The sequence below is a fragment of the Eumetopias jubatus genome, unplaced genomic scaffold (assembly GCF_037043125.1).
Source record: "Eumetopias jubatus isolate StellerSeaLion01/CBP00866 unplaced genomic scaffold, mEumJub1_p1.0 scaffold_14, whole genome shotgun sequence".
NCBI classification, from domain to species: Eukaryota; Metazoa; Chordata; class Mammalia; order Carnivora; family Otariidae; genus Eumetopias; species Eumetopias jubatus.
Genome location: NW_028274820.1, coordinates 55,067,183 through 55,092,613, shown reverse-complemented (window position 1 = coordinate 55,092,613; position 25,431 = coordinate 55,067,183). Strand labels below are relative to the sequence as shown.

General features: G+C 40.3%; 1 protein-coding gene across 1 annotated transcript in view; it reads right to left on the bottom strand.

The window, feature by feature from the left end:
• SP4 (Sp4 transcription factor) overlaps positions 1–9,732 on the bottom strand; it is an 86,583-nt gene extending 76,851 nt beyond the window's left edge. The window contains exons 1-3 of the mRNA XM_028119327.2: positions 9,522–9,732; positions 8,989–9,116; positions 6,924–8,478 (exon numbers count right to left, since the gene is read on the bottom strand). Coding sequence (XP_027975128.1) covers positions 6,924–8,478; positions 8,989–9,116; positions 9,522–9,528 — 1,690 coding nt within the window. The 5' untranslated portion in view covers positions 9,529–9,732. The remainder of the gene's footprint in view (positions 1–6,923; positions 8,479–8,988; positions 9,117–9,521) is intronic.
• Positions 9,733–25,431: the final 15,699 nt, after the last annotated feature.

Sequence of the window (25,431 nt, the reverse complement as noted above, 5' to 3'; positions counted from 1 at the left end):
ATGTGACCCTCAAAATCCCCATCCCCAGTCCCTAAATATTGGGTCAGTCATGAAGTTTAACTAAGACAGAGAACTCTCACCATATGCTGGATGGAAATACCCAGAATAGGACCATATAATCAAATATTCATAGAATCTTCAATTTTAGATTAGAAGACTTACAGTTTACCTAATCAAACTTTCTGTACAAGAAATTCTTCTACATTCTGCATTGTCTCTGATAGATGGACATCCAGCCTCTAATACAGGAAGAGCTCTACTCTCTGAAACAAACCATTCCATTATTTTATAGCACTAGTCCCTGTGTGTAAATATACATATTCTATTGGTTTCCCAGGGCCAAGCAAAACAGATTAAAAAAAAAAAAGCCAAAGACAGTGGTCACACTTTCTCTTGTTTTAAAAATAAAACCCCCCACTCTTTAATTATTGCTAATGAAATGTTTTCCACACTCTGCATCTCAGGAATCCCTCTTGATACACTTGCCAGTTTGTCAGTGTCTCATTTAAAATGTGCCACACCTAGCAATGCATACAATATTGCAGAAATGGTCTGACAAACACAAAATAAAGGAGGAGCTTTACTCTACTTAGCTCATATTAAGCCAATAAATCCCAAATCACCTTCACATGTCCTGCTGCCAACCTAGGTTTTTCATCTTGTGGGTATACGATTTCCCCTACCCCTTTAAACAGAGGATCTATTGTATTTACCTTGATAATTCTGACCCAGCATTCCAGAGTATTAAGATCACTTCGAATCTCAAGTCTATCCCCATCATAATTATTAGCAAAGTCTCCCGGCTTTGCCTCACCTTTAAATTCATTAAATAGGCCATCTTTCACTATAGTATTTGTAAAAAATATTCAACAGGACTATATCAAGGATAGAATCTTACGCAATACCACCAACGACTTTCACTGAAGTAGACAATCATTTTTCATGTAATTGAGCAACCAGGTATGGGCCTTTAAAGAAATCATGACTATCAACACTGATATCAAAATACATTGTGGCGACATTATTTCTTTTCTATACTCATCTGGACACCCTAGAGGAAGAATACATAAACCTAGTTTCTTAGTGAACCCATACAGGTTCCCAGTGATCCCTGAATTCTTTTTTAAATGCTCACAAGCCAACTACTGGATAATCCACTCAGGGACTCTGTTAAAGACGTTATCAAACTCATCTATCTGCAATATAGGATGTTTTCAGAAAGTGAGGTACTTAATTCATGCTCAATTCTTTCATGCTGCGTAACTTTTAAGTTATTTATACTGGCCTGAAACTGAATTTGAAAGTTCCTTCTGACCCGAGGATGGCATTTATCTGGATCATTCTGACTTCCAAAAGGCAACTAAATGTCCCTTATCTTCTCACTTACCTTGAACAAATAATCTCAGTGAATTACAGCTCTAGTCATTTCAGCTAGAAGTGCATTTTCCTTGCTGGTTAACAGAGGCACAGTAGAGCATCTCTGTCTTTTCTTCATATTGCATCATTTTGCTCAAGCAGTGTCTTTTGCTGTGATCTGAAGCCTTATGAGTTGTTTAGAATTATTTTTAAAAAGCCTACTTTATTATGAGTTTCTGCTTTCTTGACATTCTTAAAATGTCAAGCTGCTCTTTGTTTTCATTCTTAATCCTATGTCCTTCCTTCTACCTTCCACGTATAGTATTTTAAAATGTGAGTTTAACACAGAGATCTCCATGCAGCCACAATAGTTTCTATTCACCATTTCTTTTACTACTTTTAGTCATAATTGTCCGTCAGTGCCACAGAATGTTAGGACTAGAACAAACTTTAACTGCACAGTCAGCATTTCAATTTTCAAAACCACCTACCCTTTATGGGATGTAAGGACATACCAGACACAAAAGGGTGAAAAACAGCCTTTACCTGGGAACTCATCCTTTTACCTTATGTCTCCTGAACAAAAACCTCAGAATCACAGGTAATTTTAAATCATGGTTCTACCACTTACTGGAGGGCAAATTTTCTTAAATTAAAGCTCATGAGGCTATCTGTAAAATAGGCACAATAAGACCATCTTACAAAGATATTATGGGTTTTAATGAGATAACATAAAAAATACCTATCTTAGCACCTAACACACTAAGGTAAACAATAAATGTTTTCTTCCTCCACAAGTCTCATTTAAAAAAAAAAAGCCATTTCTAAATATAGTTTGAGAAAAGACAGTATCTGGACAGCCTAATGATTTGCTTACCTACATACAGAATGTACTAATCTCATTAAGTTCTGAATTTGCTCTTTTAGGGACAAAATAATACCACTAAGATTCCACCATTAAACTCAATAACAAGGAGACCTAGGGAATTGTGCTTTTACCAACACTATATTCAATATACTAAAGCTGAATATCCAGTGACAATAGACACAATCCATCTGAAGAGGACCAAGTCAAGCTATTCTCCCTGTCTGGTCCCTAAACTTCAACTACATGTACTCATTTACTAGCAAAAGATTTGAGTAACAAAGCCAGCAATAGAGCAGAAAGACAACTGGAGCGGCAGTCAAGATTCCAGTCCTCACTCTGCCAAAATGTACAAGAAATTCAACCTTCTGGGCTTCAGTTTCTTCATTTTTAAAAATACCACTAAGAAATGAGGGAGGGGGAGAGACACTCAATTATCTTTAAATTACATTAGTTAACTACAATTTCATGAAGCCTTTATCTCACGACATACATACATAAGCAATTTGTGGTTCAACAGGTTTCCCTTTGCCACAATCTGCTCATTCATTAGGTAGCAAACTGACAGGCATTATGAACATCCAATCTTAAAACTAAAAAGAGTACAGAAGAGCCCACATGTCCCCCCTCAATTCTTACTGTCATCCCCAAGTACTTCATGTAGCACTCTAGAACCTCTTACCCATATTTCTGCTCTCACTTATAACAGAAAGATACAAAATTCTTTTATAAATACTTCAGCGACGATACCAAAAGGCTACAACTGGTGAGTGATAACCTCAAAGATCCTTCCAAACTAAAATTCTATCATCCTGTAAATCTATGTTATTTAAGATCTATGTATGGCACTTTCCCATCTTCCTTCTTAATCAAGCTTCCTTCTTTTTCCTCTCCAACTTGCTTTTATGCCTGCTCCAATATTAAGTATTACTTATTATATGTTCCCTGATTCAGATTCAAAAAACAGATAATTAAAACTATTTTCCCTTGCGCCTCTCTCTATCCTGAAATCCTTCTCAAAGATGCCCTCTAAAAATTAATGTGGTTTTACAACGGATATGTTTTCATCTTCCATGAAAAACTTAAAAATTAGTAATGATACTGTTACGTCATCATCAACAAATCTTAAAGGTCATGCCACACATCATCTAAAGGGTAAAACCAACTTGGTAATTCAGAACCTAAATTACTTGTACAGGGTACAAGATATAAGTTCCTCATAAATTCAATATGTAATAAACAGTATTATAAGATTTTAGAGAAATAAAATTATAAGAGCAAACTGACTTAAAAAAAAAATTACCAAACACAGGAGGCATTTGTATAGTTACACACACAAATGTGTGCATGTTTATATATCTGTATATATGTATGATACACGTATCTTATTTTAAGACGCCTAAGAAAATCCAAATTAACAGAACATATATAGCTAAGAAAAATCATATTAGTATTAAAATTCAAGTCAATTTCTACTTTTAGGAGCTCTGTAAAAAAGTTTGGTGTAAGAAGTTGATTCTACTAGTTAGGTTTCTAGATTAAATATAAATGTCAATTATTTTGTTTGGCCCCCATTTTCCCTAATTATGAAGAACTGGCCTTCCCATTCCTGATTCTGCTACATCCCCAGGTGTCATACTTTAAATCCCCCAAAAAGTAAAGGAAGCTTAGACAGTCAAGTTCTTGAAGAGCCAGCAACATCTTTTGAGTTGAACTTCCTTTGTGTAGGAATTAGCCTAAAAATGTGAACTGCCACTAAAATGAAAAAAAGAAATACCCATCCCTCAAGCAAAAACATGACCTGTTACAACAGATGGATGATTAAGGCCAAAACCAAATCAAATCCCCAGTCAATGCAAGTTAATTACAGATTTAGATATCAATGGTCCCTACATTTTCTAAATTTTTTAACTAAGGAGATGTAACTCCTAAAGTTAATTTTATCTAAGGCTCATTGGTTACCTGAGTACACTGTGCAAACAGGTAGTTCTCTAGAGCAAAAATCTTACTTCCGTCACTTAGTTAAAACAAAGGATGTTCTTAAACCAGCAGTAGGATGTTACCTTTGTTCTTAAAAAGAGAATTCTGCTTTTCCTTCAGGCAAAGTCAAACTCACAATCCCAACAAGGAATAAACACTAAGTATGTAGGGGGAACATGTACTTAGTTCCTACTACAATTCCAACTAATTAAATGCTAGATACTCAGCCTGGAAGTCAGGATTCTGAGAGGAGACCAAACCACAGAAACACATTATGCTGAATTCATTATCATGGAAAGAGATTCCCCCTGGGTTGTCACTAACATTCTCATTTCATAAAATCAAGTATGAAGCTCCCTAGCTTCAAGAACTGGTTTCATTTGATTACCATATAAATTTTTTTTCCTATCATCCAGACCCTTCCCATGTCTCTTGAAGAGTGACATGAGCATGGATGGTAACTTTTAGCCCGTTCTTATTGAGCTAGTCATTACATTCTGTCAAAGACAACTATTAATAATTTTTTCAAGCCTGGTAATAGTTGTCATAAATATTTAGAGCAAAAATTTTCCCATTAATTAAACAAAATTAAGTAATACCATTTAGGGGGAAGGAACAGACACATGAAATAATCAAAAAGTACCAAAAGGTGGTACTTTCACAGCATGTGGCATGGTAAGTTATTTGAAATAAAAGTTCTCTCTGCCATCAAAATCCATTCCATGAGGCACACATGAACTAGCTCCAACACCCATCTGCTTCCATATTTTGCTTTACAGTTCACTACTGATGTCTAGATCCTTGGTTCTCAAATTTCAATGAGATTTAGAATGAGCTGGAAAGTTTATTTGAAAAGCAAATTCCTTGACCACACCCCCAAAAGTTATAGTTCCAGGAGGTGGATCCTGCCTTCCTAATAATGCATCATTCAAGTAAATCTGAGTTAGGTAATCAGAAGACCACACTCTTATCAATGACTTGCTCTCACGATGGGTAAGGGGGAAACTCTGGGTTGTAACTGATACCAATTACAGTACAGAAGAATTAACTATTCCTAACCTAAATTATAACTCATTCAATTCTCTTAAACATGATTCACTAACTAATGCTTAAAGGGCAAATCAAAATGTAACTGAAGTAACTTTTGATAATGCAAACTGTCATTCAACCCATCAAAAAAAGATATTTTTCATTAATACTTAAGATATTGTCAAGTTTTAGGAAAGAGTATGAACAAAGCAAGCAAGCTATGGATTGTAATCCAGAGAAATACTTATATAATTGTGCTGCAATAGCTTTAGGGGGGAAAAGTACCACACTCAAAATACTTTGATTAGGTTACTGTGCTATCAATACAGAAGCCACTAATCACATGTGGCTATTTAAATTGAAATTAAATAAATTAAAAATTCAGTTCCTCAGTTGCACTAGCCACATTTTAAATGCTCAATAGCTGCACATGGCTAACACACTGGATAGGATATACAACACTTCATCATCACAGAAAATTCTACTGGATAGGTCTGGTTTAGAGGTAATGGGCATCTAAATAAAACACATAATCTCTGTTCTTCATCACAGAACTCATCTGACAACATCCAATTATAAATATATACATCTACTTTAGGTATTAACTGTAAAACAAAAACCCTAGCATAATTTTTCTGAAACCTGTTTCAAGAAAGATCATTAAAAAGTGATGTGCTTATTCATTTCAGATTATCAAAATAAAAATATTTAACTAAACAGATCTGACAGTATCAAAGGTGCTAAAACCACAATTAGGTTTTCACCAAATCAGAATCAGTAAAAAGTGTTTAATTACTAGAAAACAAAAGGTATTATTAGGTAAAAAAAGATAAATCAAGAAAATTTAAAATAATAAGACTTTTCCAAATACTTCAGAAATCCCCATATGCATAACAAATAACCGCTTTATAATTGGTTTTAAAATAACCTTTAATACAATTCAAATTAGCGACATTCTATTTCATTTTTAATTGCTTTTCAACAACTTCACACTAAAAATACCTGAAAATAATATAACAACCATAAAATTTAGGTATTATTTTATATGTAAGTAACTATTCAAAATCCTGGGAAAATCCTGGTTTTAGCAGAAAAACAGACATAAAAATTAATCAATTTGTAACTTACAATTGTATCTCTAAACTGCATCAATATCTAGTTTAAAACACTAATAAATAAATAAATAAAACGCAAAAACATGAACAACGAGATACTGAAGCAGAACTTCCAATTTAAGGAAAAGTTAGCCTTATTACAAAGTAGAATTAAAACAACAGATTCACAACTGTATACTAATTCAGCTTTAAACCTACTTTCTTTTAAAGAAGATACAAACATCATTTTTATCAGAGTTCTTTCTGAAGAGTTCAAGTGTATTCAAATATGATCTCTAAATTACAGAAGACAATTATGATTCTAATTAGGAAGTGTTGCTCCATGGAAGAATAACTTTATAAAAGTGTCTAGCAAATTTTACACGGAAAATCTAATATTAAAATGTACAGATGTGAATGGGTCACACTGATGATGATATTCATGGCAGTTAATATAATATTCCTGTGATTTTAGATTCCTTATGATTATGTTTATTTCAGAGGTCTACATCAAATCTAAGAGTTAGCAAAGAAAAGCAGTAACTGTTATTAAAAACTGCATGAAAGGATCTTACAGAGAAAAGATTGTAGTAACTTACCTGCAACACTAGTGATTGTAACTGGAACTCCTTGCACTTGAACACCTGCAGCACCCAGGTTGGCAACACTCACTGTCTGAAGGTTAGGCACTGATGCAAGCTGAGCAGTATTCAAAGTTATTGGGGCACCAGCAACAGCCACAGGAGCAATCTGAGCAAGAGTTGTGCCACCACTTGAAGACACTGGGGTGATGGTTAATTGTTGGGATAACCCAGCATTCTGAACTTGCAAATTTGAAAGACTCTGAATATTCTGAACCTGTACAGTTTGCCAACTGATTTGCCCTGAAGGTGTTAAAGTTGGAGCCCTGATAAGCACCTGAGTCGGATTTACTGCTTGAAGTTGAACATTCTGCAAAGGCTGCTGCTGGATGGTCTGAATTGTCTGCCCTGACTGCAGCTGAAATGACTGCGGTGGAATAGCCTGAATGATCTGTTGCTGAGGCTGTTGGATCTGGATCTGCTGTAAGATAGGCTGGCCTACAATTTGCACCTGCTGAAGAGAATTGGATTGATCCTGTGTATTCTGTATTCCATTAGACTGAAGCTGACTGGAGCTCTGTGCTTCAGACTCAGTAGCAGCAGGTGTTTGAGATTCTTCAATAGTGCGTTCAGAACTACTGGCTGATGTGCTTGCATACTGGCCCGTGTCCGCTGAGCTCACTAATGTGTCACTGCTCGTCAGAGATGTTGAAGCAGTGGTTGTGCAGGTAGTGGAGGAGGAGGGAGATTCCGGCATAGTACTGGCAGAAGCAGTGGTGGTGGTGGGTGTGGAAACTAACTGACTCCCATTGGAAGTCCCACTATCAGTAGTAGTAGCAGGCTGGCCAACCTGTCCAGTCCCTCCTCCAGGAGTCACGTTGTTTATCACTGGCAAAGCTAAAGTCACTCCTCCAATGTTAATTGGTAGGGTTGTTACAACTTGAGCCTGAGTACCAGGAAGGGTCTGTAATTGCAGTGGTATTGAAACACCAGGTCTAATTTGGACTGGAACGGTCTGATTTGCCAGGTTTTGAGCAAGAATATTCCCGGAAGCTGTCCTGTTAGCAGCTGTGAGTATAGCTTGATTATTACCTGCAGAAATGAGCTGAATTTGACCCTGCAAATCCTGTAGAGATGAACTACTAGTTGGATTGATTTGAATTTGCTGGCCTTCCACTGTCTGAAGTTGTGGGATCACTTGGTACTGTACACTACCACTTGGATTTTGTACTTGTATGACTTGAAATTGACCAGGGGTGGAAGAATTACCTGATTTAGTTTTTGTAGGAGACGCACTCCCGTTATTACTGCTGGAAGAACTAGATGAACTAGAAGCTGGTTGAGAAACGTTATTTTCTTTTGAAGCAGGAGGAGTGGAGGCAACAAGTTGCCAAGTGTTTCCAGCAAGTTGTGTTGTTACCAGTTCTAGCTGTTGTGGTTGATTTTGAAGTTGCACCAATCCTTGGCTTGGATCTATAATTATTTGTTGTTGTCCAGTTGCTTGATTTTCACCAGGAGTCCCTATTTTGCTGCAAGTAGCTGCCAGTAAAGCCAGAGGAGAGGGCTGAGAGTCCTACCCAAAATGAGATGGTAAAGGAGAGGGGAGGGGGGAAAAAGTGGGCGGATTTAGTGGAGGCCAGTAGTTGGAAGGGGTTTATTTATTTATTTATTTTGACAGCTCTACATTTCAGAACTTACTCAGGAAGTGACAGAAATCAAAAAGAAATAGTAACAAAAGCAGTAAGATAGAAGAATAAGGAAGCAGATACTGTAATATAAAGTTCAAATAAAAGGAAATGTCTAACAAACTTTCCTAAAGTATATTCTCATGAATTCAAAATGCCCTTGGGAAAATACACACCGTTTTCTACTAGTCTGAGTTCCTAATGTAATTTTAAACAACGTCATCCCTCAAACATGTGAAATCTTTATGAATTTACAATTTAACTTCCTCACTCTCAGAAAGATGCTTTGAGTGGATGAACATTTGTATTCTGTTCTTCAGTTCTGGGCAATTAAAGGACAAAACTCCCTCTCTCCCCTAACGTTTCGTGATGAATTTTTTTTATATGTTTGCTTTTACCTGGGAGCCTGAGGTTTTGGGTTTTTTATTGTTATTCTCTGGCTCAGAGGTTTTCCCTCCTTCTGTAGCCATCGCCGCTGCTGCTGCTGCTGCCGCCGCCGCCTCCTCCTCCTCCTCCTTCTTCTGATCTGCAACAAACCCCCCCCAACGACAACAGGTTATTAGGATTATTATTATTCGTCTCCCCCCCTCCTCCTCTCCCCCTCCCCCTGAACATTAATCTCCATAAACCCGCGATCCACGCACACCGGCAGGGGGTGGGGGAGAAGGAGGGAAGGGAGGAGGGGGATATCACAAAACGTGGTTTGAAACCCGACCCATCCGCTCCACAGCAACACCCAGAAGGTTGTTCTCTCTCAGACATTAAGACAAAACACAACCCTCCTTCCCACCCCCTGATACCCTCCCTTCCTCTCCTCCTCCCCTTAAAGCATCTCAGCGGCCCCGGGGGAGGGGGGAGAACCGAGCAGGGTCTGGGGAGGAGGGAGGGAGGGAGGCGGTGAAGGAGACCGAGGGGGGTGGAGAATACGTACCGCTCATCCCGCATTAACAGGACAAACCCTCAGACGGAGACACAGGGATAGAGGTGGGTGGGGGTGGGGGCGAGGCGGGAGGAGAGGCCGGTCCCGCCCGCCCGCGGTGGCTCGGAGGAGGCTGTAGCTGGCACAGGCTCTGCCTCTTTTTCCGCGAATGGCCGCCGCTGGGCTGTGGCGTAGCAGCTCCTCTCTCCGCCCGAGCCCGGCTGACTCGCCCTTGATTGACAGCGGCGGCGCGCGGCGCGGGCGGCGGCGCGGGCCGGGGGCGGGGCCAGGGCGGCGCGAGCCCGGCCGACTCCCCACCCCCCTCGGCCTCTCTCCGCCGGAGCCGCCGACTCTCCACCCCTTCCCCCAGCGGATTGGCCGCCGACCTGCCGGGGGCCGGGGCGCTGGGGCCGCCTCCTCTCCACCCCCTTTCTCGGGGTTATCCTTTCAGCCGCTTTTTTTTTCCTCCCTTGGCTTCTCCGGTGCTCCTTCTCTCGGCGTTCTAGCTCAGGCTCGCTGCCGGTAGGCCCTCCATACAGCCAAACTTGTTGTTTCAGGATATCCCGCCCCCTACTCATTTCCCAGCGCCCTCCCCTCAAAAACCTGCTCCAGCATCCTTCGGAATTGCCACTAAAGAAAAAAGTAGGGCTGTCGCTCAAGAGAAGCGAGCAGGTCGGATGAGGGGGCTTGCGAACCACCGACGACTCGGCGCGCCGGGTGAACTGCCCGCTGCCCCTGCGCAGGGAGCATGGCTTTCCTGAGGCGCATCCGGACCCGGGCGCCCTTTTTCCCTGACTCGGTCCCCATTGGCTGAGCCCCTGGTGACGCGCGCTGAGTGGTGGGAGAAAGGGGGCGGTTCGCTGCCGCAAAGGCTCTCGGCCCTTGTAGTTTCCGCTGGCCGCGGCGGCCCATCCCAGGCACCGCCTTCCCTCCCGCCCCCGACCGAGGCCTGGCTGCGGAGCGGAAAGCTGCCCGAGGGGGCGGTGGCGGCAGGGCGTGGCCGGGGCCGAGTGGGAGTTGAACTAAGCGAGGGGGAGGGGGAATGGGTGTTGTTTGTCTGGGCCTATCCGCCGCGCGGGGCTGCCCAAACCACCTCTGCCACCGCCTCCTCGGCTCCAAGCCGCTCCCCGCGGGGCGAGCTCACACCCGGAGCGCTTGGCGATTGAGCGGGCGGCGGCGTGGGGAGGCGGGGTTTGCTGTCCTCCGGGTTTGAATGAACCCGGTTTCTAGGAGCAGTGCCTTCGCCTTTCCTTTCTTTGCTCACCTCCCTCCTTCAGGCCTTCCGTTTCAAATAAGAGGCCTGCTTTGCCACAGAGAAGGATCTTCCATTTTAGTTGTCTCTGGCTGGCTGCTGGAACCGAGCAGTGACCCACCTTCTAAGGTTGCATCGTGTTTTGCCAAATAGCCCCTGTGATTGGCGGATCTCTTGCTCTTACCGGTCCCCCAAGATTCTGGAAGCGAAGAAAAGCCCAGCTCCGTCTGGGTCAGCCCCGGTCACAGTTCAGCATAAGCTTCTGGGCAGGTGGAATTGACATCTGGCTGCACAAAGCATTTTAATGTTAAATGCAGTTGAGTAGTCTTCAAAACTGCCCTTCAAAGTCCTGAAGTCGAGATGACACCATGGAATATAATAAGCGCCTGATTAAGGGGGAAGTGAATTGCTAATATAAACTTTGGCCCTGGGAACAAGGCGCTCTTACACACCTAGGCTCGCAGTCACCCGCTCCGTTTTTTACCTGGGCTCCACACACAGCCTTGAGCGTGTTTTGTCTTCTGCTTGAGGCCTAATGTGTTGCAAGGGTGAGGAGGTCCCAGGTGCTGCACTTGACTGGCATTTCCTTTGCTTGTTAAAGTAATTGCAACATTGGCTGATGACAAAGCCAGCAGTGCAGAAAGACAAAGCACTTCAAATAAAGAATTACATAGTATTGTCTACTATGAGACTAAGATCCTTAAATAACCTGCTTCCCCCCACCACCATGTGCAATATAGAAGCTCAAAAGTGCTCCTTGCATTTACAGATAAACCGTCTATTCTTGAGTCTTTTTTTTTTTCTTCAATTCACTATGATAAATGAAGGAAGACATTTTGCAGTCTTATGAATTGGGGCATTCCTTGGCAGTTTTCTTACCTTACAAAACCTGCTTCAGAGGAACAGTGTCACTGGCTCTGAACCACAGATTTTAAAAAGAATGCTTATCCATTCAGTATAGATCTACAAAGTCTTTTAAATATTCTGTACCCTCTATTAGTGGTAATTCTGGTATTCACGAAACACACTGTAGAGGAGGAAAAACCCTCTGGTCTCTTCTGTAATAATTGACAGCAACAAACCCCCCCCCATAATTTTATTAACATGTATACGTCATGTATGCATGGGAGAAGCCCAGGAAGAAATGAATAACTCCCCAAAATGGCTTAAAATTCAGTGTTAAATATCTTTTTTCTTTCAGGGTTAAATATCCTAATAGGAAAAGGGGATGTAGACCTCTTAGGGGGAAGGCAAATAACTTTTAGGAAAGACAAATTGGCCAGTAGCCAAATAGTTGGAAGGTATGATAGTTTGTGAAAAAGTTTTCTGGGTATGGTTTAGCTTGTTGTCTCCTCTTCTGTGAGTCTTTCTTCCCTGGTTGATGAAACTCCCTGGGAGATTTATGATAATTGAGTTCCTTTTAGGGGATCTGTCTTTAGACAGATAAGGTGGGTTGAGAGATCCTCTCTCTGCATTTGCTGTTTGTCAAGCGCCTACAGCTCAAAATAATCAATATGCCAAAGTGCCATATTTTGGAATGGCATATTCTGCTACCCTTCAATAGTTAACCAGGCTTGCTTTTTGTGATGAACCAAAAGCTTCTCATCCATGGCTGAGCCATAAGACCACGGCTGAGCCATTAGGGCTGGGGACCTAAATTAATCACTTCTCAGGTACCATCATTTTATCTAATTGATAGATGAGACAGTTTATTCTTATAGCACTTCCTAATTTAAGCTATGAAACACCTATACTATGATATACTTAATATTTTCCTTTAAATCGTTATATTTTTAGTTTTAACATAATTAATTAAAGAAGCTGGTATCACCATGGCAAATGGAAAGCCAGTATCATTCTCTATGTAGGTAAGGATAAATATAAATTCAATAAAATTCTTAACCTTAGGCCTGTCAGAGTGGTCTCTTCTTGGGAGGAAGTAGTTGCTTTAAAAGTTTCCTTCCTACGCTCATATGGCCTATAGAAAGAACAGTGGCTTTCACACCTTTTTTTTTTTTAATCATGACCCAATGTGTTACACACACACACACACACACACACACACACACACACAGAAAAATGAGCATTTTTATTAAAAGTGTTTAATAACACTGAGCACTGACCACTCAGATAAAACACTGCCTCCATGATCTAACCAGTATCCCTGAGGTCCCCTGCCAGGCATTACCCCTATAGTTGCTGGGTAGAGTGCTCCAGAGGGTGGAGAAACAATGTTGGGCATGGGAGGTGACTTGGACACTCTTTATTTGTCTGGGGGCAACAGCTTTTAGAGCCATATTAATATGTATTAGTTGAATATCAATTAATTACATTAACTGAAACAGCTTCAAGAAAAAAAACACTTAGTTCTTCCTACTCTCACCCCTTAAAAAAAAATTCTAGTAGCATTCCAGAATTTGAAAAAACAGTGTCCTATAGACTTTTTTCCCCCTTCCCTATCACCTTTGTGGAGCAGAAAGTTCATATTTCCAATTATACTGCAGAACAAGTCTAGAATCTAGGTAGGTATCCTGTGCATTGCTCTGCATTCCTAAATCAACTCTTAGTCTACATTTGGAAAAATGCTGCTGGAATTTTTAACAGGTCTCTTTCAGATATAAAATATCTCCTGGTCCTCACTTTCTAGGACCTGGCATTTCTCAACTGACCATTCAATCAATATCCCTTGAATGCTCATACGATCACAATGAAACCACCACCCTCCTCCACGCCCCCTGCCCCACTGCCCCCAGGGTAGCCCTCAGCTCTCTGAGGGCAAAGGCCAAGGCTTTAAGCCCCTACAATGCCGAGGATACATTTAGTAAGATTTCAATAAGTATGCTTACAGATGAATGTGTTAGAAGCAGCTCCAGAGGATACTTAAATATTACCGGAAAAGAAACCAAGGCCCAGACATAACAGGTGACTTGAATGAAAGAGACCAATTCCAAATGTCTCGCTTCTTGTTGAAATAATTGTTAAACTGCTTCACTTTGTCTTTGGGAAGCAGAAAGCAAAAGTTTGGAAAGGCCACAAACCAGAAAGAGATCAAAGTTTAACACGCACCTCTGCTTCAAAGTGTATTACCTGAAAATGTAGTCAATTAGGAAGTGGACATAGATGCAATGAGCATATTTTGTTGAGAACAAGTAGCTTCATTAGTATATCTAGGAGACCATGCATAGTTGCTATCATGATAAAACCGTGGTAGTGTACAAAATAACATTTAAAAATAAATGTCTTAAATACCAATAATAATTGTTTTCAAGAAGCAGAGAAAGTTTTGGAAATTTAATTGTAATGTAACTGGGACCTGGATATAGAACATTTATAGGGGAATGGGTAGAAGAGGTGACTATACATGTGTAGGCTTTTGAAAGTCATAAATAGTGTTATAACTAACATTGTCAAATAGTGAATAAAGATAGATCTTCAGGGGGCGTCTGGATGGCTCAATTGGTTAAGTGACTGCCTTCGGCTTGGATCATGATCCTAGAGTCCTGGGATGGAGTCCTGCATCAGGCTCCCTGCTCCGTGGGGAGTCTGCTTCTTCCTCTGACCCTCCCCCCCATGCTCTCTCTCTCTCTCAAATAAATAAATCTTAAAAAAAAAAGATCTTCAGACTGTGTTTTCTTTAGCAAGAGTTGATGGCATTGCTGTTCCTCATATGCACTTATAGCTATTCCATGGATTGCGCATATAGAATTTCAGATTTAAGGGTGCCTGGGTGGCTCAGTCGGTTAAGCAACTGCCTTCGGCTCAGGTCATGATCCTGGGGTCCTGGGATCGAGCCCCACGTCCGGCTCCCTGCTCAGCAGAGAGCCTGCTTCTCCCTCTCCCTCTGCCTGCCTCTCTGCGTACTTGTGCTCTCTATCTCTCTGTCAAATAAATAAATAAAATCTTAAAAAAAAATAAATAAAATTTCAGATTTAACTTGATTTTTAAATGTGTAACGTTTGTGATTTTAACCAAGTTACATTTATTGTTAATTTATATGAGAACATAATATCTATTGGTAGTTAATGGGTATAGTATAAACATGTATTCAATTTTTATATCAAGTTGTATGTGTAAAGGAGTATAACGAGGCTCATTGTTGCCACAAAATGAAAGATATTTGGTAAGTGTGGAAGTTAAGACATAGATAAATTAATTTTCTTAAGACTTTATATAAACTTAGTGATTAAACATCATGGAAACACAAATGCCCAGTATGTTTGCAATTATTAACTTTCGAAAGCATGCCAATTCCATATACTCAGTTTATATTTTTTCTTGTTATTTGTTTATTTACTTTAAGTAGGCTCCACACCCAATGTGAGGCTTGAACTCACAACCCCAAGATCAAGAGTCACATTCTGTACTGACTGAGCCAGCCAGGCGCCCCTTATATTTTTTTATTAATAAAAAAATCTTTCATTGGATTTTTGTTTAAAGAGAATAAGCGTTGCAAAAAAACTATGTCGATTTAAATTCTGGTCGGCCTATTACTAAAAGTGCAGCCTTGGACAAGTGACCAACCCCTCAGCGCCTCATTCCTTTGTCTATAAAATGGTGAAGATGATAATATTACCATCCTAAGAGATTAAAAGCTCTTAGGACAGTCTCTGCTACATCTTAAACTCTCATTAAATGTTAGCTATGATATTAATCATCATTATTAATATTATTCCTAAGAGATATTATTTGCAACAAGCCAAACACAGAGTAAAACCCTCTTTCCATTCACCTCCATTCCAAACACTAAGCAGTAATAACTAATTGGCAAATACTTTCTCACTTTTATCTGGCTTACATGAGTTTTATCTATTACACTTATATATTATACGTATATATAATGTGTGTTTTTAATGTAAAATTTCATGCATGAATGCAACATATAGATATATATGCAAACTTGCTCTTTTTTACCTTAATATATAATGATCATATCTCCAGTTCAAAATATAGAAATCAAAATCACTATTTTCATAGAATTTACTGCTCTATGGTATGAATATATTTTATTCAATAAAAATATTCCTACTGATAACTTCAAGTTGTTTACTATTTTCATCCCACCACAAGCAATTTGCAAGAAACTTACTTGTACTGGTACTTGCAAAGATTGTCTCTTCTGTTAGTATTTTTGTTTTAGTAGAAAGATTTCCAACAGTGGGAATGCTATCACTAGGTGTATGCATATTTAAAATACATAGAGTAAGATCACTGTACAGAAAGTTATTTCATTTCACAAATGCATCTGTTAAGTGTGAGTACTCGTTTCCCTATAATTTCTTCAGCACTAATTATTCCTGGCCTTGTAAATTACTACATCTCTAATGGCTGAAGAGTATACCTGACTGCTAGAGAGGTTGAGCCTCTTTGCGTTTGCTTAGTGGCCATGTGCATTTCCCACTGCAGCAAATATTCCATTCCTACCCTTGCCTCTTTAATTTCCTATGGTATTGTTTTTCTGTTATCAATTCCTAGGAACTGAATATATATGATAATATTAAGCCTTTGCTTATCATTTGTATTGCTAATATATGTCTTTGGTTCTTCGCCATATATTCTGTATAATATATTTTATACCCTATTTCAGAAAGGATAATACTAACCTACATGAATGCTTTTCCTAGTTCATTAAAATATTCTTTATACATGGGATAAGATACCTTTTGTACTATTTAGGTAGAGTTGTTTTCTCCACTAGAGTAAGAATGGATTATTATCTCCCCACCCACCCTCTACACCTCCATAACCCACCCCTCTCCTATCTGGTACACATAAGCCTAAATGTGCAGAATAATGCCTGGACAATCGTAAGTATTCAATATATATTTATTCAGTCAGTGAACTTTAAAGTTTCAGTACATGATCTGTAAAAATAAAATAAAGTAACCCTGCCACAGCAAAATGGCTGGAATTATTTTACATTAAATTTGGAAGATATTTGGAACGGTTTGAATTAAAACAGACTATCAAATTCAGCAGGAGTGGGGTTAGAGATATGTATACCTCTGGGAGCAACCTAAATATTATAAGCGTTTATTCTCCCTGGTAGCTGCAAGCATTGATTTTTAGTGATGGTTATGGATTCTCTCAACTATCCCAAGGACAGCTAGCAATACTAATATTCAGCTCTATTTCCTTATTTATTTTCATTGATAACATTTTTCTTTTCACAACGACCTGAGTCATATGTAATAAAATAGTGAAATATAAGTTAAAATAAAAATCAGGGCCAATGAAAAAGAGAAAGCAAATATGATCATTAATAGTGTCAACAAATATGTTTTATCTGAGCTTTAATTTTGACATTGAACTTCCTAGCAGCCAGAGCATATAGAGAAACATGATTAGGTGTACAATTCTCATTCAGAAAAGAGAAAAATGCCAGTTCCTCAGAGAAAGTAAAACCCTTCCTATCTCCAAAGATTGATAGCTGTTTTATAAACGCCACCTGCATGTTAGGGCTGTGAATTTGCCAATTTCAAGTATTTAAAATGTTTGGAAGGGGGTTGCCTGGCTGCTCAGTTGGTGGAGCATGCAACTCTGGATCTCGGGGTTGTGATTTTAAGCCCCATGATGACTGTAGAGATTACTTAAAAATAGAATATTGGGACACCTGCATGGCTCCACTGGTTAAGTGTTGAACTCTTGATCTCAGCTCAGGTCTTGATCTCAGGGTCTTGAGTTTAAGCCTTGTGTTGGGCTCCCCACTGGGCCCGAAGCCTACTTTAAAAACTAAGTAAATAAATAAATAAGTAAAATCTTAAAAAAAAAGAAAATGTTTGGAAGAATTAATTATATTGAATTTAAGAATATGGTTTGAAATATTTAATTAATGTAATTCCTATATGAGATTATTTAGACAAATTTTATGTGCTTGAAATTAATAGAACATTAATCAGAGATTAAATAAAAGTATTATTTTATTCAAATACTTCTAGATTCAAAAATTGACTAAGAAGATCTGAAAATTGGACTTGAAAGCTTGAGAAAAATTGTGACTTTAATAAAATGAATGTTAATCTAAAACCCAAGAATCTATAAATTTATTGTTCCAAACTGTCCAAAACGCTCCCTTGGACATTGAAAAAAACTCACACACTTTAAGATCACTAAATGAATCAACTCAAAACTAGATATCTAAGAATTTGTGTCAATGCCAGAGATTTTAATTTTAGATTTTAGTTTTAGTTCTTCCTTCTATAATATCAGGAGCAGTTATTTACTGAGGCTACTCTGTTTTGTGATAACACCAAATCCTTTGTCTAAGCATATTAGCCAAATAGGGCTCAGGGGAACAAATAGCCAGGTAACCTAAGAGTGAATGCAAAGTTTAAAGGTATGGTATAAGGAAGAGGTGAGGAATGTGAAACCCTGCATTTGTTCTAAATTGCTCAGGATTGGGGCGCCTGGGTGGCTCAGTCAGTGAAGCATCCAACTCTTGATTTCAGCTCAGGTCATGAACTCAGGTTTATGAGATCAAGCCCCTGGTCAGGCTCCTCACTCAGCGGGGAGTCTGCTTGAGCTACTCTCTCCCTCTCCCTCTGCCCCTCTCCCTGCTGCTTGCACATGTACTCTCTCAAATAAATAAATCTAAACAAAAAAATTGCTCAGGATAGTTCTCTAGTTTATCAAGCTGCTATTCTTCCTGACTATCCAGATTCTCATGGAGTTATGAAAATGCAGGTTTCTTGAGAACATTAGTAATGGAATTCATGCAGCTTGGCTAATAGCCATTCCAGAGTAAGGCAGGTCAGGTAGGATGAGCATTGTCTGATTTGGAACCTGGAGAGAAGTGCTGCCATCTTGGCTCTCAGGCTGGTTACTTAACCGCTCCAGGTTTCCTCATCTATATGTAAAGTCTTCATAATTATTCCTACTATACAGGTTATTAACGAGATTATACGAGGTAATTTCGATGGCAGTCACTTAATAATTAATTTAGATTTCTTTCCTTTCTGTTTCACAGTGTTTTTATTATCTTCCACAAAAATTAAATCTTCATTTTGCTATTCTTCTAGTTCTAAAATATGGTGAGCAATCTAAGTGAGTAAGAAGTGTTTTCCATGAGCAAATAGTAGCTTCTGGGGTCATCAGTGGCCCTTTCAGGTCTCAGCATCTGTATGTATTTAATTTTTTTAAAAAAGATTTATTTATTCTAGAGAGCAAAGGAGAGAGAGGGAGAGAGAGAGAGCAGTGGGGGCGGGGGCAGGGGAAAAGGGAGAGAGAGAATCTCAAGCAGACTCCCCGCTGAGCACAGAGCCCCATGCGGGGCTGGATCTCACAACCCTGAGATCATTACCTGAGCCAAAATCAAGAGTTGGACGCTTAACTGACAGAGCCACCCAGGTGCCCCTGTATTTAATTTTTTAAAGCAATCTGCTATAAAACTTATAGAGAGGAATTTAATTAAAATTTAATAGGGAAAAAAAATCTTCACTTGTGTCCAAAAGATCCTGACCTCTGAAGTTCTAACTTCTCTACCTAAAAGACACAGTGAGGAGTTTGTCTAACAAAAATAAAAAGCATGAGAGAGATAGGAAGAAATCTTTGGGAGATATAAAACAATGTGGAAGAAAACAGGGAAAAGGGCAACAAGAATACCAAAAGCTGAAACCCTGCAGGGAATACATTGTTTGGCTTCCCTCCAAAAGGGCATATCACCTGAGTGTGATGTGCTCACTCAGTGTAGGAGATACATGGGCTTGGGGCGCTTCTCTATCCCTACATCACCAGGACAGGACAGAAGGAATCCTAAAAAAATAAATGAATGTGCAAAAAGGTGAGAGAAATTCATGTAGAAAATAATATAAATGGTAAATGGAACTAAGAGGAAAAAAAATCGTAATTATCTTGTTCAATCTTCCTAGAAAGATTTTTTCTGAATGTGACAAGTGGCTTGAGAAAACCTAGATTAAGAGTGTGAGCTTAGAAGGGGGAATGCCCACCAAGAGGTATAGACATGGTCGTATTATACACAGGGACAGCTGTAGGTGTGCTGTCTTCCCAGAACACGTGTCTGGAATGTGTCAGGAAGCCTTCTTGCTAAGTCCTGCTAAATCCAACTCCTGAAAGATCATGTGATGTGAATAATATCACCATGAGAAAAGTAGGAAGCATCTTTTGAGAAGATGAAGCTTGGGGGGTTGGGCAGAGAAAGAAGAAGATGAAGCCTGGGGAAAGAAACAAAACAAGGGTACAACATGATTGGGCAAACTACAACAAAGAGTCAAATATAACAGCAAAGATAAATTTCCACAGTGGGTAAATGCAAACTCTTCAGGAAATAAGAGTATCAAGGAAGTTGCTTTGTTCTGTCAGTCAAGACAGACCTAGAATGCTCTTTAAGAAGGACATCAACAATTAGAAGAGAAGGTGGGCCAAGATGGCAAGAGATGAGAAACGGTTGTAAACATCGAGGATAGCTTGGGAGAGGGTACTAGAACAGCCTTTAGGTACTGTCAGACCTATTAAATGGAGAGGAATTAGATTTACTTTATGTAGTTTCAGAAGGCTGAACTGAGATCAATAAGTGGATACTGTCAGGAGGTAGATTTTGGCACGATATAAGAAGAACTTCCAAGGAATGAGAACTCTCTGAAACGAAACAAACTCCCTGCAGAGTGGTGAGCTCCTCTTAATTGGAGAAATTCAAGTACAGGCTGAACTACTACTCATTAGGAATGTTGTAAGAGAATTCTATATGGGGGCGCCTGGGTGGCTCAGTCGGTTAAGCAGCTGCCTTCGGCCCGGGTCATGATCCCAGGGTCCTGGGATCGAGTCCCACATTGGGCTCCTTGCTCAGCAGGGAGCCTGCTTCTCCCTCTCTCCCTCTGCTTGTACTCTCTCTGTCAAATAAATAAAAAAAAAAAAAAAAAAGAGAGATTTCTATATGATAGTAACAGAAGCAGATTCAGCTTTATGGGGCCCCAGTTTTTTAAGTTTAGGGAACCCTTTTTAAGAACAAAGAACAGGGCACCTACCTGGTTTAGCTTGTAGACCATGTGACTCTTGATAGCAGGGTGGTGAATTCAAGACTCACATTGGGCATGAGTCTTGAATTTTTTGGGGAAAAAAAAAGAATACAAAACTGTGAATAAAAATTAGAGAGCCTTGGAAGGTACTTTTATACGTCAGGAATCCTTGAAACTTAAGCTTCATTAGCTTTGTCATAAATTCACATCAAGTGAGTCCATTGATAACAAAAGCGTGACTTAAATTTTTTAAATGACAATTCTCCTTAATTTTGAAATAATTATTTGTTATCTATGGGACATCAAGGAGGTAGTAGAAAGAGAGAAGAAGTGAAATTAGACTTACCTGGGTTCCTAGCCTAATTCTGTTTTCACAGCTGGGTAACCTTGAGCAAATTACTTAAACTCTCTGAGCCTGAATTCATCTGTCAAATGGAAGTGATCATCTCTATTTTGAAATATTGTTTGGGAAAAATCAAATAAAGTTCTGTATATAAAGCATTGGTATACTGAAGTTGTGTATTTAATGACAGTTAAAATGGAGGACTAATAAGATTTGGGTAGTCATAATGAAAAGGTTTTTAACAATGACAGCTGGGAGTGTCATCTGTCATCCTGAAGATAATGATGTGACATTGTGCCATGGATCCCACTTTAAGGCTTGTGGACAGACTAGAAAAATCACTCACAGGACTGGTCGGTCATGATAAACATCTTTGTCCTCCTTACCCCCTCTTCACTCTTCCAAAATTTGGGATCAGAATGAAGGACTGGGACATTTCTTGTCACTCCACTCCCAAGAAGGAGGTTGGCCAAGTTCAAGTGTACACAGATGGGCCACACTATCTAGAGGGTAGTAACTTAACAGGAGTTCCTATGCATCACACAACTCTAGGTCACCATTCATCTAGAAGACTCTTCCTACTCAAAGAGAGGTCCTCAACCAGCAGCAATAGCATCACCTGGGAGCCTGCTAGAAATGAAGAATCTGGGGCCTACCCAAGATCACCAGGTCATCTGATGCACAGCAATTTTGAGAAGTGCTAATCTAGACTCCAATGCAACTGGCTTTCTCCCAGTGCTGTGAGGTTGAGGTCCTCTCCTTTGGGCTCTCGAATGCATTTCCTTTTATGAGGTCAGAGAGGTGAGAAGAAGCGAAGAGGGCTGCTCCCCTCAATTGCCAGGGGCAGGCCCGGTCCACCTGATTCTCATTGACCTTTTATTCTTTGGATTCTCCTCCTTTCCTTTAACCTAAGAGATCAAAATAGTTCAAATTTGAAATGGCAAATTATTCTTGACAGAAGGTCCAGCCATTTCTCTCTGGCTACCACATTTCTTTCTAAGAGGTGGGGTAGAAAAGATGGGACCAGGGGTTGGCTCCCACTTCAGAAAGTCTCTAAACCACTTCTCCCCTCTTCCTTCTCACCTTTCTCCCTTCCGCCATCACCCCCCACCTCTCCTACAAGCTGGGCAAAATAAGCCAGGGAACAAATTCTTTGGGAATGATTCCACCGGCCCTGGGAGGATCCAAGTGGCAGACCCAAGCAGCACTGGGACTCAATGTCTGTATCTTCATCTAATTGGCGTGTTCTGGGTCTACCTTTCCTAGCCTTGGCTGTGGTCTTAGAGAAAAGCGGAAAGAGGAGGAGTGACCAGTTAGGCCTGTATTACTTATAAACATCTGGCCTAGACAAAATGAGTCCTCCATCTGTCCCAGGGGTGCATCGGCATTTGGAAAGGCTTATCTAGTACCAAAAGACATGCCTTTGCTGGCACTGAGTGCATTATATTAATAGTAAATACTGGGGTATCTGGGTGGCTCATGGGGTTTAGTGCCCAACTCTTGATTTCGGCTCAGGTCATGGTCTCCCAGTCATGGTCACCGGGTCTGTGGGATTGAACCCCACTTGGGGCTCCAGGCTCCACTCTCAATGTGGAGTCTGCTTTAGGTTCTTTCTCCCTCTGCTCCTCGCCACTCATGCTCTCTCTCTCAAATAAATAAAATCTTTAAAAAATAGTTGATACTTATCTAGCACTCACTTATATATAAACACTTCACGTATATTTACCCACAGTAACCCTATAAGGTACACCCTATAGCTGTTTCCATTTTATGGATGTGGAATCAGAGGCACTCAGAGGTTAAGGAATTTGCAAGGTCACCCAGAAAATAAGTAGTAGAACTGGGATTCAAATCCAGGCCACAGAGCCAGAGACCTTGCTCTTAACCTGCCTCTGACACGCATCTCCCAGGAACCCCGGAGGGGAGGGCTGCCTGGTTTGGGTGTTCTTACTCCCCCAGCCAGTTACTGTCCTAATCGTATTACCATTCCCTACAGAGCTCTTTAGTCAAAGCACAGCAACAGATTTTTTTAAACCACAAAGATATGTATGACTGCAGTTGTTTGTTTAGTATTCCAACCAGATTTGCAAATGAGAAAAGGAAGCATATCGCGGGCACAGAAAGACTTCCCACAGCACTAGTAGTAAAAAAAAAAAAAAAAAAAAAAAAAAATGAAGGCCACATAAGATAATCAGGAGAATCCAATCAAAGTGAGACAAAGAGTTACTCTTTTCCTGAAGCAAATTTTCTAAGGGTAAGATTTTCAAGACAGAACCAATTAAATTTGTTTCCTGTTCTCAATCCCAGTTCCTTGCTTTAGATAAAGCAAGCTGCTATTTAAAAAGGACTTTCACAGATGTTTACTCCTTGATCTTTATGACATCCCAAAGAGGTTGAGTGTCTTGCTTAAAATAACACACGAACTAAGTGGCAGAGTTTAGACCACAGCCTGGTCTCCTGAGGTAGACACCAGAGCCTTTTAGCTTCACCCCACAATCCTTCCTTAGTGGTAAAAGTAGGGTGGAAAGAGGTATGAGAACCTCATACTTTAAATCTAGAAATTTCTAGTCACCCACAAAAAACAGTAAGTATTGAGGGCTTTATCATGCACCAGTGTCAACCTAAGAATGTCACATGGTATAATTCACTTAGTCATAAATAAGTCACAATAAATCAAAGAGAAACATATTATTATAATCTCCATTTTGCAGATGAAGAAACTGAGGTGTGGAAAAGTTAAATACCTTGCTCAGGCTCAGCCTCCTAGTAAGTGGCAGAGCTCATAATCAAACCAGGACACATGATTTTATTTATTTTTTATTTTTTAAAGATTTTATTTATTTATTTGACAGAGAGAGACACAGCGAGAGAGGGAACACAAGCAGGGGGAGTGGGAGAGGGGGAAGCAGGCCTCCCGCTGAGCAGGGAGCCTGATGCGGGACTCAATCCCAGGACCCTGGGATCATGACCTGAGCCGAAGGCAGACGCTTAACGACTGCGCCACCCAGGTGCCCCAGGACATATGATTTTAGAAACTCTTATCCACCAAGCTCTCTGGACTCTGCTGAAAAATTAAGACCGAATTGTTCAACAGAGATCCCCACAGCATCAGTCCCCAGAATCATCTGTGAATGGAAAAGGGAGAGTACATAACACATTTATGGTAAGAAAAAAATAATAATATTATAGTGTTGTTATGTTAAACAATCATTTGAAGGTAAACAGAACTATCATTTGGGTGTCAGCATGGAATATTAATGATTAATAAATCAATATGCATCAATTTATATGATCTGAATATCTTCTATGTGTCGGGTCTGTGTCAGATAATGTGGGGGCTGCAAAGACAACAAAACCTGCCCTGCCTTCAAGAAACCTACAAGGAAGAGACAGAAAGGCATTATCACACACACACCACACACCACACACCACACACACACACACACACAAAGTGCCACCCAGAAGGTATAGATAAGAGTTCAATGCAATCATTGAAGAGATGTCACAGGGCAGTAGGTGATTAAATGTTAAATGAATTCTACAGTCAATAAGCGCTATAGGAGTTCAAGGCAAGGAGCAATTCTCTAGGCTTGGGTTATAAAGGAAAACTGTCCTGGAGATTGGGTTTGAGTTAGGTGTTAAAGAATGCCAAAAATGTAAGTAGTTCTAGGGGAGGAGAAGGACATTCCAGATAGAGAGGGCAGTGTGAGCATAGGTGTGGAGGCAAGAAAATGCTGGAAGGGCACATTTGTGGTGAGGACAGGAAACACAAAGCCTGCCAGCACCCAACATGACTTCATTGCCAACCTCTCATCCCTCAGGGCTACTGCTGTGGAGAACTCTGGGTAGAGTGCCCTGGTACTAACCAATCCACCTGCTCCCTGTCTGCCAGGGAGCCCTTAGTAACACATCCGTCCACAGGTTGGGCAACTCCTTTCAACAAATCTTCCTTCCACGCCCCAGGGACTGCTGTTGTCCCTCACAAGGATTTCTTCAGAAGTACAAATCAATCCAGATGTACAATCCAAGGGCTGTTGGTTCTAAGTCTTTGGGAACTCTAAAGCCAGCAAATGTCACCACAGTTCCCATCCCTGTCACTGTCTTTGGAGACTTCCCAGAAGGCAAGTTCCTCCAATCATCCACGCTTGCTGTATTTGTGTCCCCATACAGCTCCAGGCTTCCTCTCAATGACCTGTGCCCACTGGCCCACCAACACTTCCCAGAGTTCCCACTGGAAAGCCATTGCATGGCAACAACCCCCCTACCCCTGACATGCTTGCATGCTTCCCTCTACACATTTTCCTGCAGTTTTCTCACATACAACCTTCTCAAAACCCCCTGCCACTGCCTTCATTCAAA